The sequence below is a fragment of the Sciurus vulgaris genome (genome assembly GCF_902686455.1).
Source record: "Sciurus vulgaris genome assembly, chromosome: 12".
Classification (NCBI taxonomy): Eukaryota; Metazoa; Chordata; class Mammalia; order Rodentia; family Sciuridae; genus Sciurus; species Sciurus vulgaris.
Genome location: NC_136473.1, coordinates 40,746,926 through 40,766,025, shown reverse-complemented (window position 1 = coordinate 40,766,025; position 19,100 = coordinate 40,746,926). Strand labels below are relative to the sequence as shown.

The window sequence follows — 19,100 nt, the reverse complement described above, 5'->3', positions numbered from 1 at the left end:
CTTTTTTTGGAAAGTTACCCAGTAGAAACATGTGCCACAAACATGAGCTACCAAAACTGTCTAGTAGCCACACTAAAAAAAAGAAATGGGAAATTAATTTTAACACTGATGACATGTTTACAGAAAATAATTATTTCAACATTGATTTTTTTATACTGTCTTCAAAATCTGCATTTGAGACTTAGAGCAATTAATTTGTACCACCCACATCACAAGTGTTCAATAGCAACAAAGTACCAAGTGTCTACTATGCTTAACAGCATAATTCTAGACCATCACACATTATTCAATAAATATTGACTTAAGTGAAAATTCCTATCTAGTACTTCACTAAGACGGCATTGGGCAACACTCAAATGATTAGAGAATAAAGGGAAAGGACACGTGCAATCTTACTTACTGAATTTGTACACCACCCACAATTCGGCCCAGCTTGTATACATTCTCCACATGATTTGGCATTTGCTTTCAAACATCTATTTTTATCTGTCAGGAAAAAGAAAGAAAGCCAATTTACTTGAAGTTTCAGAGGGAAAAAAATGAAAAATCAGATTATAATGACAAAGGATGCAATTAATACAAATATCAAATATGAATACTTTAAACTAGTTACCAAACTAAAAGAGAACTACCCTCAAGAGACCACGATTTTGGATCACCTTGGCAATAAAAACCATATTATTACAGCCTACTCCTGTAACCCCAGCGGTTCTGGAGGGTGAGGCAAGAGGATCACAAGTTCAAAGCCAGCTTCAGCAATTTTGCGAGACCCTGACTGAAAATAAAAAGAGCTGGGCAAGTGGCTCAAGTGGTTAAGCACCACTGAGTTCAATCCCTGGTACCAATAAACAAAACAAAAAGGAACAGTTATTTTCCTTGAATTTATTCCAAAGACCAGGTACTATAAATCTAACTATACATTTATCATTTTCTCTGGAGGCATAATTTCAGGATCTATTATTTCTGATAGTCATGAGTCTTCTTACAAATGGGTAAAGCATTACTTCTTTTTATGTGACTCAGGATATCACACCCACACTCCCACAGATATCCTAGGGGCTTTCCCTTCATTTTCACACATCTACCCTTATCCAACCCAAAATCCCATGGTTTTTAGGCTCTGTGTTCAAAATCTTAAATATTTTTGAATCCACCTAAGAACTAGCATGCCTTTGATATGGTAAACACAAATAAGGACTGCATTCACTGTAACTTTTTTGATTATAAACCTAATGTTCTATATAGAAAATTTGGAAAACACATGAAAGCGTAACAAATCATTCAAAATGTGCTCAACTGAGAGATAACCAGTGTTAATTTTTTTGTATATTTCTTTGTAGTCTTTTTTTCTGCAGTGACAGATCAAGAAATAGCAAGGAAACAAGCACATATAGACATTGTTTTAATGAAATTGACAATACACTTTATACATACAGTTTTACATACTGCTTTTTACACATTATTCTTAGTGTTTCATTCATGTTGTTACAAATGCTTCAAAAATGTGGCTTTCAATGACTGTACAACGTTTTACCATATGAATATACTTTAGGTACTACTGAGCAAAAGGAGACAGTTTCTGAGTACGTGTGCACAGATATACACTAGAATATTAATTCAATTGTCAGTTATTTAATGGTTCACATTTGTTGTTTGCATTTAATGATCATTTCTTTTCATAAATTTTCTGTTAGATCTTTTTGCAAGTTTTTCTAGTATCATGTTTGTAATTTCTTAGTGGATTTCTATACATATTAAAGAAGCTAAACTTTAGTTTTTCATTTATGGTATTCTGACATACGGATGTTGGACTGATAAGTTTTTACAATTCAAATTTAATCAAGTTTCCTTTATAAAGGAGTTTTCCTTCACTTTTACATGTAGTAAATCTTTCCCATTCTGAGATCAAATAATTCTAATTGTTCTATTGAGTGTACTTGTTTGAGATTTGAAGAATAGATTTGGGTATCCATTATTCCAGATGAGGACACACCATGGTTCACAGGATTAAATGTATCTTAAGCTTTATTTTCACTGCTCTTCGAGATGATGCCAACATTTTAGAAAAATTTTTGATCCAAGGATAAAAACATTCAGAAAGTTAACATTTTTTAGGTAATAATGGGCAATTCATAATCCACTATTCTACACATTTACTTTATTTCCTTCTGAATATATTACATGCTTTTGCCTTCTCTCTGCTCACTTATACACTTTATACTTTTCAACAGATCTTTGTGTCATCTATCCTATTCCTATCATTTCAGCATTTCACTAATCAACCTGCCTATCAGGTGGCAGGGTTAGGGTTAGCCTGACTGTGAAGGAACTGCAGTCCTTGGAAGGACCCTGATCTTCACTCATGATGAGATGAACCACTGCAGGCCTTTTAGAAGGAGCAGTGGGATCTGAATGAGGTTTTCCAGGGATCTAACTGATCAAAGACTGACATAAGTTACTGAGAAAAAAAGATAATTAGGAAACTTTTTTTTTTTACCTGTTTGACCAAACACGTAGCAAACTGAACTGATCAGTCCAATCCAGAAAACCAGTTGTAAATTCATCTGAAATATAAAAAATGTGTAATGTTATATTAAGAAAATAATAAAGAAATAAAGAAATGTATTAAATAACAGGTACCATCCTCCTTATCTTTGGTTGATTTTATAAACAAAATACCTCTCAAATCATTCCTCTCCAGTCCTCTCCACATCCCCATTAACTGCCTCTCTCCTCTATCGACCTCATCTTTTATCTACACTACTCAAATAACTTACACATCAGATACCCAGAACTCATTCTTGCCTTCTCTACATAAATGTTTAACAATGAACTAACAGTGCTAAAAAAAAAAAAAAAAGAAAAAGAAAAGACAAGAATAACAATATCAAGTATTCCCCAACACCAGAAAGCTTGAACACTCTTTCTTTGTCCCATGGAATTTCCATCATTTCCATGGTCTGTGGCTTGTAGAAGCAAAAACAGGCACATCCAGATGCCTCAGTTACCTGAATACTGTACAACAGTTTCAGTGAACTTTTCAAAACCTGTTCTAGTCATCCCTCTACTTAGAACTCTTCAATAGTCTTCATTTCTCCTTAGGTGAAAACCAATATCCTGTAAAGGCCTAACTCAATTGTTCACTTTGATCTGTTACTTTTTCTCTTTTTTTAAGAAAAATAATTGCATGGAATCAGTAAAATATTCAGTTTAATTCCCTACACTTTCTAGATTTACAAACTAGATCAAAACAGCAACAATCAAACAAAAGGCGTATAGAAAGAACCAGAAAGAGTCTTGAGTGTCTTTTAGAATTTCTACAGAAAAAATCAGGTAACATTCGTATATTAAACAGACTTCCCAACATCCAATCATTAGGTGTATAATTGTTTTCTCTGAAGCAGAGTTTTCAGTTTCACAATCTATACCTAAACAGCTTTGCTCAAAGATGGCTATAGCCACAGGTTGTTAAACCTTCCTACCCCTTAACTACTTAGTGCAGCCAGTCTAATGGTTATGAATAAGTATCTGCTCCTCCCACAAGAATATGAAAAAAAGCAAATGTATACACCCCTCAGAAAAGTTTAGCTTTACTAGTTATCAACACACACACACACACACACACACACACACACACACACACACACAAGCAATATAATGAAAACTAGTCAGGAAGGTTTTTTTTAACCCCAAAAAACCTACTGCAGATAGTTGTAAGAAACTAACTGGAAGCTCTGTAGACTGGTGTACTTTTGGGAAAAAAGAGTGTCACAAACTGTTAAAAAAAAAAAATGCATAAAAAATATTTCTCCCAACTTAGCAAATCAGCTACTAGAAGTTTACCCTATAATAAATAAATAATTTAAAATATAAAGAGGAATCACTATAAGATATAAAAGATGATGCAGATGCATATATGTCCAGTATAGTATTCTAGTATATTTACACTAGGTAAAATGGAAACATATAATAGGATAAAGGTGGACTCTAATTCCATCAACTTTGTGGACTATTAGACACTCATAAAAATAATAAAATGCAGCAATATTAGAAGGTTTATAAAATAATGGGTAACCAAAGAGATCCAGAGTTAACAAAGAATTATATACATAATTTAAGGCAACAGAGGTTTTGTTTTTCTAAACTCTTACAGTGTTTCCTTCTTTTTGCTTTCTTAATGAAAACAATTATATCACAGATTAACTGTGTGAGACTTTTTTCTTGGTAAATTTCCTTGGATAAGAAAAAAGTTCACTGAATTCCACATTAACACTGAAGAGAAGTTTTAAAGACCCCCATCTTCAATGGCCTACATTTCATGATGTTAGTTCCATAGCTCAGACAGTTCTGTTCAGAGTACCCCTAGGATACTTGAACCCAATGGTGTTATTCCAGAAACTACAGATAAGAACAACTTGAGTAGTCATGTACTTTACAATTGGGCTCAGACTAGAAAGTTCTGTTATATCTTAGGTTGGCAGTTCTGCTTACATGCAACTGCATCCAAGTGACTGACAAAAGCTGAGCATCATAGAAAAATTCACCTTTTAAGACCTGCCTAAAAAGCTTAATGTGTACTAAATCCAAACAGTCTATGATGCTAAGCAATTCAAATAATGCAATCTATTCTAAAGCCATGATGAAACTGATGTGGAACATGAAGATTTCTGAGGAACTGCATCACTGTGGTAAATGGAGTATCTGGGCAATTTCTACACAAGTGTTGAAAAAACATTTGTCCCATATAAGGATGGATATATATTTCCTCAGGCTACTTTAAAGAACATTGGACTGCTTTGAGAAATCTTTTACAATATTATATAGGAGCTGGGGAGATAGCTCAGTTGGTAGAGTATTCACCTCGCAAGCACAAGTCCCTGGGTTCGAACCCCAGCACCACAAAAATAAATAAAAATAAATAAAATATTATATAATTCAGAGAATAACACTCAGTTAAAACTATTAGGTAACATAAAATGTTTCCTAATATTCTGAGGCTACATCCCTTTAGAATACTCCTTTATCTGCCAAAGTCCCTTTCCTTCCATGAACTTTGACAAATCAAACAACTCTTCAAAATCCTGGCACTACTGGAAAAGCGCCAAGCCCAAAAACGGGCAAAATGAGGCTCAAGGCTCCAGTGGTTTAAAAAAAAAAAAAAAAAAAAAAACAGCTGAGAGAACAAGGATGATGGCTGGAAACAGCTTCAGGACTGATGTCAACTCTCCTGTGACTATTCAGCACACTAGCAGGAACAGAGAGGAGCTGACATTAGCTATTGGTGTCTATAGGTGAGGTCAGTTTTCAGGGAAATGAAGAAGTGACAGAAGATGACAGCAATTAAGAATAAAGATCTATGAGAACAACGAAGAGGACAGTGAATAAGAAAGTGGTGGCTAGGGTGCAGTGGGGCACACCTGTAATCTCAGGGACTTGGGAGGCCGAAGCAGGCCAGTCTCAGCAACTTAGCAAGGCCTAAGCAATTTAGTGAGATCCTGTCTCAAAATAAAAACTAAAAAGGGCTGAGGATATAGCTCAGTAGTAAAGTGCCCCTTGCTTCCATCCCCAGTACCCAACCCCCACACACACACATACACACAAAATAAGTGCTATGAGGAAAACAATGCTTAGAAGAGCCCACAATTAGGAGTGGTCAAGGGGGAAGCAAGCAGGAGAGCACAGAAGACTCCACAGCACCCCCCATCAATCCTAACAGTCTTTGGAAGGTACTGGGGAATCTTGCATGTGTGGGGGGAAATGGGAAGAAAATACACTGAGAGTCTTACATTTTAAAACCTCCAAAGGGAGCACTTCTCAAAGTAGCTTGAGGAACAACCCCTTAAGACTCACCTGGAAGCCCTCCCCAAGCCAAAAACCACACAACCTTCATGTAGCAGGACCTGTTGGCCAGGTGATTCTTATGTTCAGAAAAGGTATTATAATTTTTCCTACTAATAGCATTCCACATAAGACAGCCTGTTAGGAGACAACAGGAAAAAATGCCATCGAGACCTTGTCCTAATTCTATTTGTGTCTCTTTTTCATAGACAAAGATCTAAACTACTTGTCTACACTGGTCCCCATTTTCCTAGTCACTTCTCCTCTCCTCAAGCTACTACAATTGATGTTCACTCCCTACCATGCACATGAAACTCATCATATAAAAGAACTCTTTCCAGGCCTCATCTACCTGAATCCCTTCATTCATAAATTTCTTAACTGGCTACAACATGTACTCTAGACACCCTCAATCAATTTTCTTGGATTCTACTGGTTATTCCACTCTGTATCACTAGAGGTCCTTCCTCAGGTTTTGTGCTATATCTGGAAATACAAACACCGCTGCCTCAAGGAACTTTCAGTTCAGTTCAAAGACAAAAATACAAATAATTACAGTAAAACTGTGATGATTTCTGTAGGGAAGATAGGACACAACACATTGAGACACTGAAATCTGAACAGGTGTGAAGGCTTCACAGAAAGGGCTGGATTTCAAACAGAATTGAAGGCACATAGGAGACAAGTAGAAGAGAAAGGGAGAGAAGATACTCCAGACCAAAGTCTGTGCAGGCAGAGTGTGGGTCCTGAAGAAATTATAGCAACTCCTTTCTAATCTGATTGCTAAAAGTACAAGTTTGGGTATCTCTTCCACCCCCAAGTTAGAATTTTTTTTTTTTTTTGTCTCATTCTTTACAGAAAAAAAAGACCAGGAAAAAAAAAAATTGTGTATTTTTGAAGTCATATCAATTTCTACCATGAGTACAAATTATATTATTTTAAAGCATTAAAAAGGACAAAAAGGATCTTGAAGGGTTTAAGTCACTCTAAGACTTTAAAACATGAGTTAGAAATAGCAGAAATGGATGGCAGGCAGGCAGATGGAGCTATGTGACCAAGAGTTTTAAATGCTATCTACATTGAAGAGTTTAGATTCTATTATATAAATAGTAGGGAAACTTAAAAAAAAATGGGACAGGATAGCAACATGACTGCATATACATGGCAGGAAATTAGTGTAAAAAAGGACGGGTGGAAGATAGGTGCTAGAAGATAGAGCAGTTACTTCAAAGGTTCATGTAAGAGGTGAACTTGGACAATAGCAGTAAATGAAATGACAAGGGAGTGATTAGAGGTAGCTACATGGACTCTAATTCTGCATGAATAAGGAACAGAGAGAAAGAAAGGAATCTAGAATAAACAACAGTCTAATTTATGGTGTTCTGTTTCTCTCTCTCATAGTTAAAAACTTGTGTTTTAAATAAAGAATACAGGAAAGGGAATGGAACTAGGGAAGAAAATGATGGATTTTGCTTGAGAAATGTGGAACACGAAGTGTCTGCATGAAGTCTAGGGAAGATACACCCAAGGAGGTGAAGACACCTCCTGAGAGGTAAAGATACATGGATCAGGATCTGTGGAGATAGATAAGGTCAGGGTTGGAGATAAGACATGAAAGGTGTCACTACTGAGGTCAGGGTTAGAAATAGAGACATGAGAGGTATCATTATGGAGGTAGTAAGTGAAATTTGGAAAATGAGAGAAATTTGTGAAGAATATTCAGGAAGAATGGAGAGCTGGTGGCAGACTTGAGGGTGAAAACATGTGAACAAGGGAAGAAAAGGAACCAGGCATCCAGACCCAAGGAAGTGTTTTACCCAAATACAGGAGTTTTTTTTCCAGAGCAGAGGGGGAATAGAAAAGACTTCAAGAGTTCATTCAGGACAACTGCTGGGAGAAAAGGAGGTAGGGCTGAAGCTGAAAAGAAGCTATGGGAAGAAAATTGGGAAGACACAATAGGGCTGTAGAGCAATGCTGAGGGCCTAGCAGGAACTGGACATCCTAATTCATAAAAGTACATTTGTAAAACTCATCTCACTTGTACCTACCTTTATTATCTGTCTTCCCTGACAGATTCTCAGATTCAAGAAAACATGGCCGAAGTGTGCCTTATTTACAGCTCTAGCACTTAAAACCACTTGTCATAAAGTCAAGGCTTAAAATTTTTTGCTGAACTATATCAAATTATATATTTCTTTCTAGCATCACTCAGGAACTCAGGAAAGAATAATTCCTCAGAATTAGTTATGTGCCAACCCTCTCCAAATAGAAAAGTTACTGTAGATACCCTGATAATAATTTTCTAATTTTTAAGCCATCTTAAAGCTAGCTGTAAAAATGTCTCATGCTCATGGTTCTTAGACATTATAAAGCCAAAACTGATTAATAAAAATGAACACTAAAACAATAATTAGTTCTAAGGAGCCACCCAGATAATCCAGATGTTTATTTTTATTATTTACCAAAACAAAAGCGTAAATTTTTAAAAATTCTGTAGAAATGTTCAAATCTCTGAGAACACCTCTCATGGATCCTCAGACACTAAATCTGAAATCACTGAATTACCTCACTGATTTGCAGGGCAGGCACAGAAGGAGGAAAGAGGGACAAAGAAATAGTGGTGCTACAGAAGGTTGCACCTTCTCTCTGATGTTTTGATGCTAGCACACAAGAGGAGGGGAGGGGAAGAACAGAAGTTCATTGGATTAGACAAATGGGGAATGAAGGGAAGGGAAGGAGGATGAGAATAGGAAAGATAGTAGAAAGATTTGGCCATAACTCTCTAATGTTCATGTATGAACACACCACCAGTGAAACTCCACATCATGCACAATCACAGAATGGGATTCTAATTAGAATAAGTTATACTCCGTGTATGTATAATATTTCAAAACATGCTCTACTATCGTGTATATTTAAAAACAACAAATAAAAAGAATTTTAGAAAAAGAAATAGTGGTGCTGACAAGAAGTTAACAACAAAGAAGAAAAGTTAGAGGACTAAAGATGACAATGGGAAGGTAAGAGGTGAGGAAATCACTAAAAAAAAAAGGAAGTGAAAGAAGGGCTGGAAAGTGAGCCAACTCAGAGTTTAAGTCCAAAGTTTTCAAGTCTGCAAACATAATAAATATTCAGGTAGTATTGTGAAGTTATCCTAAGTGGCATATTTGTTGTTCAATTTCTTTATAGGTTTTCCACATCTGGAACAACTGGACAAAATGGTTTAACATTTCAGAGATAGGCAGTCTTAAGTGAAAAATCTTAACTGAAAATACAGAAATGGTGATTATTTCAGCAGGGCTGGAGACAAGAACTGTGTACAGGCTGTTCAATCTGGAAGGTGACTCCTAGGAAATAGGTATTTTGAAGAGAATGAACTACGAAAAAGAAAAGGCCAACTAAAGACATAGTGGGTACCTGGGAACTTGATCATGCTGAGAATTTCTGAGAAGCATAAAGACCAAGGGAGGGTCAAAGAAAGAAGTAAATTCATCACCTTCAGTCCCCACAGGTGAAAAGGTTGTCCATACTCCCCACACTTCCCAGAACTGCAGCTTATGTGCCCAGAGGGTTGCCATCCACTTCTCACAGGGACAGACAAAATGCCAAGGAGAAAAAGCAAGACTGGAACACTTGAAGCAAGATGAAGTAATTCAGAAATGAATCACAGAACTATTCCCAGAAGCAGAGGCTGGAACCAGAGGAGAGGCAAGAAGATGTGAGAACAGGAGAGGTTCCTAGTATAGTGAATGAAGTTTAAGAAAAAAAAAAAAGCAACAACAAAAAAGACCAGTGTGAGAAGTATCGGCATGAATTCTTGAGAATGCCTAATGACAGCAAGCATTGGGAAGGAAAGAATGAATAAGCCAGGTGATTCAAATGCAGCCACACATACATACATTAAAACAAATATTTAAAGACATATGGAACTCGTCCTTATCTTCTGTGAATGTGTACTGTTGACCTGCCTGAGGAACTGTCATCACCCAAAAGTCATTTTATGCCCTCTGTAACACAATGTCTTAATAGTTAACAAGTCAAAGAAACTAACAATAAAGACAAAGATTTCCTGAGGTATCAAAAAACAAAACAAAACAGAAAATTTCAGAAGAGTAGGCAATGTGTTGTGCCCACCATTGCACAAGGATGCATAACACAGTGTGGACTCTGAAACTTGGATGCCCAGACTCAAACACAGGTGGGATTGCTACTAGCACATTGTCTTATCTGTATCTCAGTTTCCTCATCTTTAAAATAGAGACAGTAGTATTTACCCTATAGGGGTTATGAAGTATAAATAAGTTGATACATATAAAACAATATCTGGCATACTGTAAGTACTAGGTGTTACTTGTTACGATTATTAAGAAACATTACAGCAAGAGCTCGATAACAACTAGATTGAATAAAGCAACTATGTTTGAACATTTTGCTTTTTTCAATTCAAATTGTAGAAAACTTTAGATGGATCCACTTTAGAGAAGACACAAGATACAGAAACAAGGACCCTGTAAGGGTTAGAAATAACGCCACTACAAAAAATAGATTGATGTCAATTATAACCATTCAGTTACTCATTTTGAACCTGACAACTTCAGTATCAAAACCTAATTTTTATACTGTTCTTAGGTACCACATCTTCAGTGGGATTAGTCTGTTCAATGTGTTTCTCACAAATAGTTTCCTAACCATTTGTATGTAAAACAATAAAAGCAATCAAGTTTTTCATATTAAAAGTTATTTCTGAAAGCGAATATCACAGACCATTTTTAAAAGAAGATCAGGGTGGGATAACATAGTTAAAACAAACAGAAATAAGGAAGAATACTGAGAATTATTAGATCATGGGGAAGCAAACCTAGCAGATCCTAAAAGAAAGAAGGAAACCACCCTTGAAAAAGACGATTAGCATTTACGATGCAAAGACCTAGCAACTTCAGATAGGCCCATATTCCTGGATGCCATTTACACATGTGGATTTCTGGTTGCAGCAAGATGATAAGCAAATACCAGAGAACCTTTCCACTTCCCCTTTGGCTGATTCCGCCCCCCCCCAACACCCCCGTTTTGTTCAACATATCAGATCTACCTTGATGTTTTTAAAGAAATACCCCTTTCCAACAAATACGCTGTTTCCTGGAAATAAAGCTCTCCTTTACAAGAAAAACAAAGATGGCTTATGGGAAAAGATCTCTCCTCCTGGAAGATAAATGTAGGAATTACCAAAGAAAGCTGCTTTCTGGCATGACAAAGACCATCGGTGGGGTTTGGAAAGAAGATAAATTTGGAATGTACATCCTTTGAGTCTTAGGTCTCCTTCCTTCCTCAGCATCTCTCAAATGACTTTCAAAATAAAATCTTATTTTGGTTAAAAAACAAACAAACAAACAAAAAAAGACACCTTACTAGTAGAAGCCTGAATCAGAATTCTGTGGCATATTACTCAGACAAAACTATGAGCCTGGGCTGGGCACACTGCAGCATGCCTGTAATCCCAGTGACTCAGGAGGCTAAGGCAGAAGGATCGCAAGTTCAATTCCAGCCTCTGCAACTTAGTGAGAACCTATCTCAAAATTAAAGATTAGCTCAGTAGGAGAGACCTCCTGGGTTCAACTCCTAGCAGGTAAAAAAAATTACTAGCCTGATTTCATTCAGGGACTGCTGCCCACTGTGAACTACTGAAAAAAGGAAGAGAAGGTAATTTATAACAAAAGATATTTCATTTAGTTTTAAAAATTAAACTTATTTTTCAACACAGAATGACTATACCAATGACAATAATGATGAAAATAACAGCATCTAACTATCTCCTCCAAAGAACTATGTGATATAGGGAATGATATTCATCTTTGTTTTACATTTTACAGATGAGGAAAACAATGCAGAAAAGTTAAAAAATTGCACAGGCAGAATCAAAAGTTTCAAGAATTGAAACTTGACACCTGAACTCAGAAGCTGTAACTCAAAGCTGACTTTGTGCTTCACTAAAGTATAATTTTTTTGAAGGCCTACTTCATCACTATTTTAAAAGAAAGAACACTGAATGTTAGAACTGACTCAGAGCTCAGAAATGGAACAGGCTCATAATGTTCTATGAGTTTATTTGCTGAACATTCAAAGTGAATGGAGGCCAACAAGTTATTTTAATTTTCATATTTCATAAGTATAGACACAGGACTTGTATCTTGCTCTTAAAAAAGCATTTCATGCTAAGATCATTTTTAACCACGTTAAATTTTATCTAAGGAGTTATAACTCATTCCTTCAGCAATAAACGTTCTTAAGAACTTTGTACAAATAATCTCACTTTTCTGGTATGCTTGTTCATACACCTTATACACATAATTTAATACAATATTTTTAATGTGTCTGCAAATGACTGTCATCTGTGACATGAGTTCAGTTGTACAATCTTCCATTTGTGCTATCCTGCTGCTCAAAAAGTTTCAAATTTTGGAGCATTTCAGATTTTTAGATTAGGGATGCCCAATCTATTCTATCTTTGAAGAAACATTACACTTTAGAGAAAAATTACTTTTTTAAAAAGAGTAATAAGTTGTGTTTATTTCAGTTTTAAAATAAGCCAACTCTCATAAAAGCAAACTCATATAAAAAAGTATACACCAGGGCTGGGGAGATAGCTCAGTCGGTAGAGTGTTTGCCTTGCAAGCACAAGGCCCTGGGTTCGATCCCCAGCACCAGATTTCTTCCTATAAAATCTTTGTACAAGGGCACGTATGTATTCGCTACAATAATTACATCCAAGTCAACAGATATTTATTGCATATCTAACACATGCCAGACATGTAAGTGACAGAACTGTGATATGAACCCAGGCCTTATTTGAAAGCCCAAGCTTTTGATGTAATTAAGTGTAATGCAAACAGCTAAATAATGTTATCATTCAAATACTTCCTTTTTTTCATTACAGCATTTTAAAATCTTTTCACCTCAATGGTGGTGAATATCTGATCTCTATTAAGGTCTATCTTAAATCTCTCTTCTGTCTGGCAAGAAGAGGTATGGTGGAGACTACAAAGGTGTTTATGGACCAAATAATATTCAAGAATTAATGACTAACAAAATTTAGTAGAAAGAATGCAGAAGAAAATAAACAAATAGAAGAAGTTAGAAAAAAGGATAAGTAATCTAAGGCAAAAATGTACGTAACACTTAATTTGAAGTGTGCTCCTCATTCCCTAAAGATAAATGTGAAAGTAGTCTGAACTAGAAAACCTCCTAAATTTCACTACTCCCACGCAGCAGAAAAATGGCTTTTTAAGGAACCTGAACCCCTTCTTCCCTAATGATAATGAGGCTACTAACTTCAGAAAACAAAGTTTTGGTTGCTTCAAAGGGACAGGTTCAGAAAACAATATGAAATCTGAAAACTGTCTACAACGTAGCTAGATACTTGAAGGAAAGTACAGCGTAAAAGAATAAAGATAAAATTTATCACTAATGACTACTCTACCCACCATCTCCAGGAATATAATTATACAGATCAATCATTATTACTACACAGAATAAAAGAACAAAGAAACTGCAGAATGGATATACTCCAGGTTAGGGGGAATAAAAAATCCTAAAAGATAAATATCTTAAGGAAGGGAGAAGTAAAGGCTGATAATACCACCTAAGAAAAACTTCTATGGACAAAAAGTCAATGTAAGTGAAGAATTTTCTTTAAAAATAGAATAAAATGTTGCCGGCTGTGGTGGCACATGCCTGTAATCCCAGCTGCTCAGAAAGCTGAGGCAGGAGGATTGCAAATTCAAAGCCTGCCTCACCAATGGTGAGGCACTAAGTAACTCAGTGAGACCCTGTCCCTAAATAAAAATACAAAATAGGGCTGAGGATATGGTTCAGTGGTTGTGTGCTCCTCAGTTCAAACCCCAGTATACCACTCCCCCTCCCAAAAAAGAAAAAGAAAATAGAAAAAAAAAAATGTAGGTGAACTCATTACATTCATCAAGGAATTTAGAAAATCTCAAGATCTTACAGTGATCAAAAAACAGTAAGACCTGCTGGGGAATATAGTTCAGCAATGGAGCTCTTGCTTAGCATGCTGGAGGTCCTGGGTTCAAGCCCCAGAATCAACAAAACAGTAAGACCATGAAACTAAAAGTATGCTGAGCTAAAGAAGGAAATTTACAATGGATTTCTCTTCTGAATTGACAAACATAAGAAACAGAATTAACATAACAAGATCAGACTTGAGAAAAATCACACAGAATTCAAATTAATAACTCAAGCCAATCAGAAAAAAGATGGACTTGGAAGGCTAAGGCAGGAGGATCACAAGTTCAAAGCCAGCCTCAGCAACTTAGTGAGACCCTGTCTCAAAATAAAAAACAAAAAGGGCTGGGGACGTAGCTCAATGGTAAAGCGCCCCTGTACAAAAAAAATAAAAAAGAAACAAACAAATATAGAGATGAAACATATGGTAAACCAACAGACAACTGGTCCTCCACTATCACTACTCCTACCCCCCAAAAAAGGATGGCCTCAGGTGGAAATGGGGGCAACAGGTTAAGCATTAAATTCAAAAAGGGGCTGGGTACAGTGACGCACACATGGAATCCCAGTAGTTCAGGAGGCTGAGACAGGAGGAACACAAGGTTGAAGTTAGCCTCAGCAATTTAGCAAGGCGCTAAGCAACTTAAGAGGAACCCTGTCTCTAAAGAAAATATAAAAAAGGGTTGGAGATGTGGTTCAGTGGTTAAGCACCCCACGGTTCAGGGTTCAATCCCCAATATCAAAAAAAAAAAAAAAAAATTTCCAAAAAGGGGGTCAGATACAAGATAAATTCAAAGACTGCAGATGGACAGACTTAGAAGTCCAAAGCAGAAAAATAAACACTAAGCAAAGCTGTTAAGCCATAATAGGAAGGCTAATCCAAACTGATAACCATGAAAAATTGCCTGAATTTAATTCTTCTGAGTCAGCGACTTAAGGGTAAGAAAGCTTACTTTGGGGAAATTTATAAAGATAACTGTGAATACAGCTAGCAAAAGCTAACCATTCTGATTATTGACATCAAAAGCACTTTTGCGCTACAGAATTTCAGTTAAGCAGAATCTTAAAACTATGTTCCCAAAATGCATAATTTTATTCAGTTTTTAAATAGATCATTCCAAAATTCTTCCTTGATCAAACGAATTTCAACTACATCTTTTGTCTTATCTCCCTCTGCCCTACAGTGGCATGGAACAAGCAGGGCACCGTGTATATATTAAACATATAAATGGTTTAAACCCAAACTAAACATAGGGGAAAATCAATTTCTCATTTTATTAACTGGGGATAATATCTAGTTCAGAATTGTTGGAAGAATAAAATATGACTTATCAACAAATATTTTTATAGTGATCATAATTTACTAGATTACTGAATTTTTGTTGCTCACAGTCATTCACTGTAGTCATGAGCTTCTAAAATAAGAATCTAAGTAACTATTTACTAACTGTCAAATTTGGAGTGGTGCTTGTAGACTGAAGTGAGGGCCTTGTACATGGTAAGCACACACTCTACCAGAGTTATACCCCAACACATGCAACCCTTTTTAACCCATACTTCTTTAATTTAAAAAAAAAGAAAAAAAAAAAAAAAAAAACTCTTCACTATTGCATTTTTGTTACATTTTTCTGACATAACATTATAACAAAAATAATAAACGTTGTTTTTTAAACTACAGTCTCCTCCCCCAATAAAACAGGACCTTACCACTTCCTCATTAAGAAGCAATGAAATAATATGATATAAATCATAAAATATTAGATGTAGGGTGAAAACTAATAAATCATTAACTTAATAAAGAGCTCAAAAACTTATTTACATATTCACTCAAAAAACAGTTATTATACACTGAAAAGTAACTTCCATACTTCAAATGGTACATTTCTGGTTATGCATGTATTTTCCTGATCCCATTTCTAGTAGACTAAAAATATATCCCCTAAGCAAAACAGAATGCTAATTTTTCTTCTACCTTTCTGACATTTTTGGGTCTTCATTAGTTCTTTGACTCTTCAACAACCACAAAAACAGAATTAATACTCCTTTTGTTGAGGTCCCAAAACATATTCCTGATGCTGCCTAGTAAATGACAAACTTTCAATGATGTTCAATAATATAGTGTTATTCAACTGTGATATAGTGCTATTTTTATTCAAAATCATAACTAATTGCATTCATGCATGTGCCCTCGCCAGTTTAGAATAAAAATTTAAGTCTTCATTTTATATATTTCAGAACGTAATTATGTACATATGTGTATATACACATACACACACACATAGATACACACACACACACACAACTTTTTTTCCATGGGTAACAAAGTAGCCAAGTAATATTTGCTAAAACAGTCAGGATTCTGTCTTCTAAATGTACTGTCCTTTGAAAATGCCATATATCTGTCATCCATATCTTTGCTCTTCCAGCATGGTTCAACCCCCTGTTACCAAAAAGTATACATATAATCTTTGCTCATACCATTCCAAACTCAGGTCTCTTATCCTCCAACAAGTCTTCCAAAATCACGTAAGCCAAGTGATATTTTTCTCAAAAATTATTAGCAAATATTATCTGATTCAGTACATTGTATAAAATATTCTTCAGTATTTGTCCTGTGTTTTCCTGAGTTGAACACAACTTGTCTCAACTAGATAATTCACTCAACATCAAAGACCACACCAAACAGACAGGTAGATCAATGGTACAGAATAGAGGACATGGACATAAACCCAAATAAATACAATTTTCTCATTCTAGACAAAGGGGCCAAAAATATGCAATGGAGAAAAATAGCCTCTTCAACAAATGGTGCTGGGAAAACTGGAAAACCATATGCAACAGAATGAAATTAAACCCCTATCTCTCGCTCTGCACAAAACTCAACTCAAAATGGATCAAGGACTTCGGAATCAGACCAGAGATCCTGCATCTTATAGAAGAAAAAGTAGGTCCAAATCTTCAACATGTCAGCTTAGGATCAGACTTCCTTAACAGGACTCCCATAGCACAAAAAATAAAAGCAAGAATCAACAACTGGGATAGATTCAAACTAAAAAGCTTTCTCTCAGCAAAGGAAACTATCAGTAATGTGAAGAGAGAGCCTACAGAGTGGGAGAAAATCTTTGCCACTCATACTACAGATACAGCGCTAATTTCCAGAATATATAAAGAACTCAAAAAACTCTACACCAAGAATACAAATAATCCAATCAACAAATGGGCTAAGGAAATGAATAGAAACTTCACAGAAGATGTACAAGCAATCAACAGATATATGAAAAAATGTTCAACATCTCTAGTAATAAGAGAAATACAAATCAAAACTACCCTAAGATTCCATCTCACCCCAATTAGAATGGTGATTATCAAGAACACAAGCAACAATAGGTGTTGGGGAGGATGTGGGGAAAAAAGTACACTCATCCATTGCTGGTGGGGTTGCAAATTCGTGCAGCCACTCTGGAAAGCAGTATGGAGATTCCTCAGAAAGCTTGGAATGGAACCACCATTTGACCCAGCTATCCCACTCCTTGGCCTATACCCAAAGGACTTAAAATCAGCATACTACAGAGATTCAGCCACATCAATGTTCATTGCTGCTCAATTCACCATAGCCAGATTGTGGAACCAACCTAGATGTCCTTCAATTGATGAATGGATAAAGAAACTGTGGCATATATATACAATGGAATATTACTCCGCCATAAAGAATGATAAAATTATGGCATTTGCAGGCAAATGGATGAAATTGGAGAATATCATGCTAAGTGAGATAAGCCAATCTCAAAAAAACCAAAGGATGAATGATCTCGCTGATAAGCGAATGATGACATATAATGGGGGTGGGAGGGGTTAGCATTAGGGTTAGGGTTAGGTTTAGGGAGGGGGGCAAGAATGGAGGAAGGAAGGACTGTATAGAGGGAAAAGAGGGGTGGGTGGGGAGGGGGGAAGGGGGAAAAATGGCAGAATGAATCAAACAACCTTGCCCTGTGTAAATTTATGATTACACAAATGGTATGACTTTACTCCATGTACAGAGAATCAAAATGTATCCCATTTGTTTACAATAAAAAAAAAAAAACACCACACCAACTTCTTGATCTATACTCACTGAGCACAACATTTTTGTTTCTACGTGATAATATACTGATACACTATAACATAATGTACAACTGAGCAAAACCCCAACAAAGAGCTGATAGCAACAATTTGATCTGTCAGCACTGGCACATATTAGAGTGGTAATTTGGCACAACACCTATGCTCTCTGGTGATACAAGAAAATGGTTGCTCATGGAAAGAAACAAAACTGCACTCTACAGTACTCAGGTCAGGCAGTTACTATTCAACTCACAGAATGACAGAATGCGAAACATAGCAAATACTTTATAGTATAACATGAAAACAAAAACCCAGAAGGTGGACTATTCTGACAAAGGTCACAAAGAAATTCAGTGGCGCAGTCTGCACTGAAACCCGGGTTTCCTACCCTCTGTTCAGTTAGTCAACTGCTTCTATAATGTATCTAAAAATAAACTGCCACAAAGGGACAAAAACTATTACGTTTCTTTGTCTTTACATTAAACACGCTAATCACTAGGAAAACCCCACAAATTCCAGTCACTAAAATGTCACTTAAAGGAACCAGAAGTTCAGGGAAGAAAGTGGGGAGGGGAAATGCTTTTCTAGATTCCTCTTCCTCCACCTACCCCTCCACTGGTAAATGTTGCGCAGGTTCTCTCTGGCCCTTTTCACTCTTTTGGTATTTTCACCCTTAGCCTACAGCTATCAGCACTTACAGGCTAAGAATTCCCAAATCTAAATCTCCCAACCAGACTTCTTTTTTATTTTCTGATCTGTGTGTTCAACTATACTGTAAACATCTCTACCTATAACCTGTGGTCACCTTTTAAAAAAAAAAAAAAAAAAACCTCAACATTATAAATTCATCATCATTTCCCCTCCTCCAGTCAACCAGGACTACCAGCTTGTGGTCACAAATCCTACCTTGGTGAATGGCACCACAGAGCCAGAACCCTGTGTCACACCAGGCTGCATCACTTCTCTAACCTCAAACACCAAAATCTTATCAATTCTGCCTCCTAAACATAGTAGTTCTTGTGCTCCCTCAGGATTGCCAAATCTTTTGATAACTCACCTTCATCACTAAAAAAATTTGCAGTATGCATATAAAATACATATACCCTTATAGCCACACTGTAAGATATTATAAATCATAATGA

At 36.2% G+C, this 19,100-nt stretch overlaps 1 protein-coding gene and 1 long non-coding RNA gene across 3 annotated transcripts in view; one reads left to right on the top strand and one right to left on the bottom strand.

The window, feature by feature from the left end:
- ITGB1 (integrin subunit beta 1) overlaps positions 1-19,100 on the bottom strand; it is a 48,153-nt gene that overhangs the window by 25,528 nt on the left and 3,525 nt on the right. For both annotated transcript variants that reach the window (XM_079105868.1, XM_079105869.1), the window contains exons 2-3: positions 2,498-2,564; positions 401-486 (exon numbers count right to left, since the gene is read on the bottom strand). In XM_079105868.1, the coding sequence (XP_078961994.1) occupies positions 401-486; positions 2,498-2,564 (153 nt within the window). The remainder of the gene's footprint in view (positions 1-400; positions 487-2,497; positions 2,565-19,100) is intronic.
- Positions 2,571-12,539, top strand: LOC306641056. The gene is made up of 2 exons (XR_013758009.1): positions 2,571-4,422; positions 12,466-12,539. It is a non-coding gene; the product is annotated as an uncharacterized lncRNA (long non-coding RNA).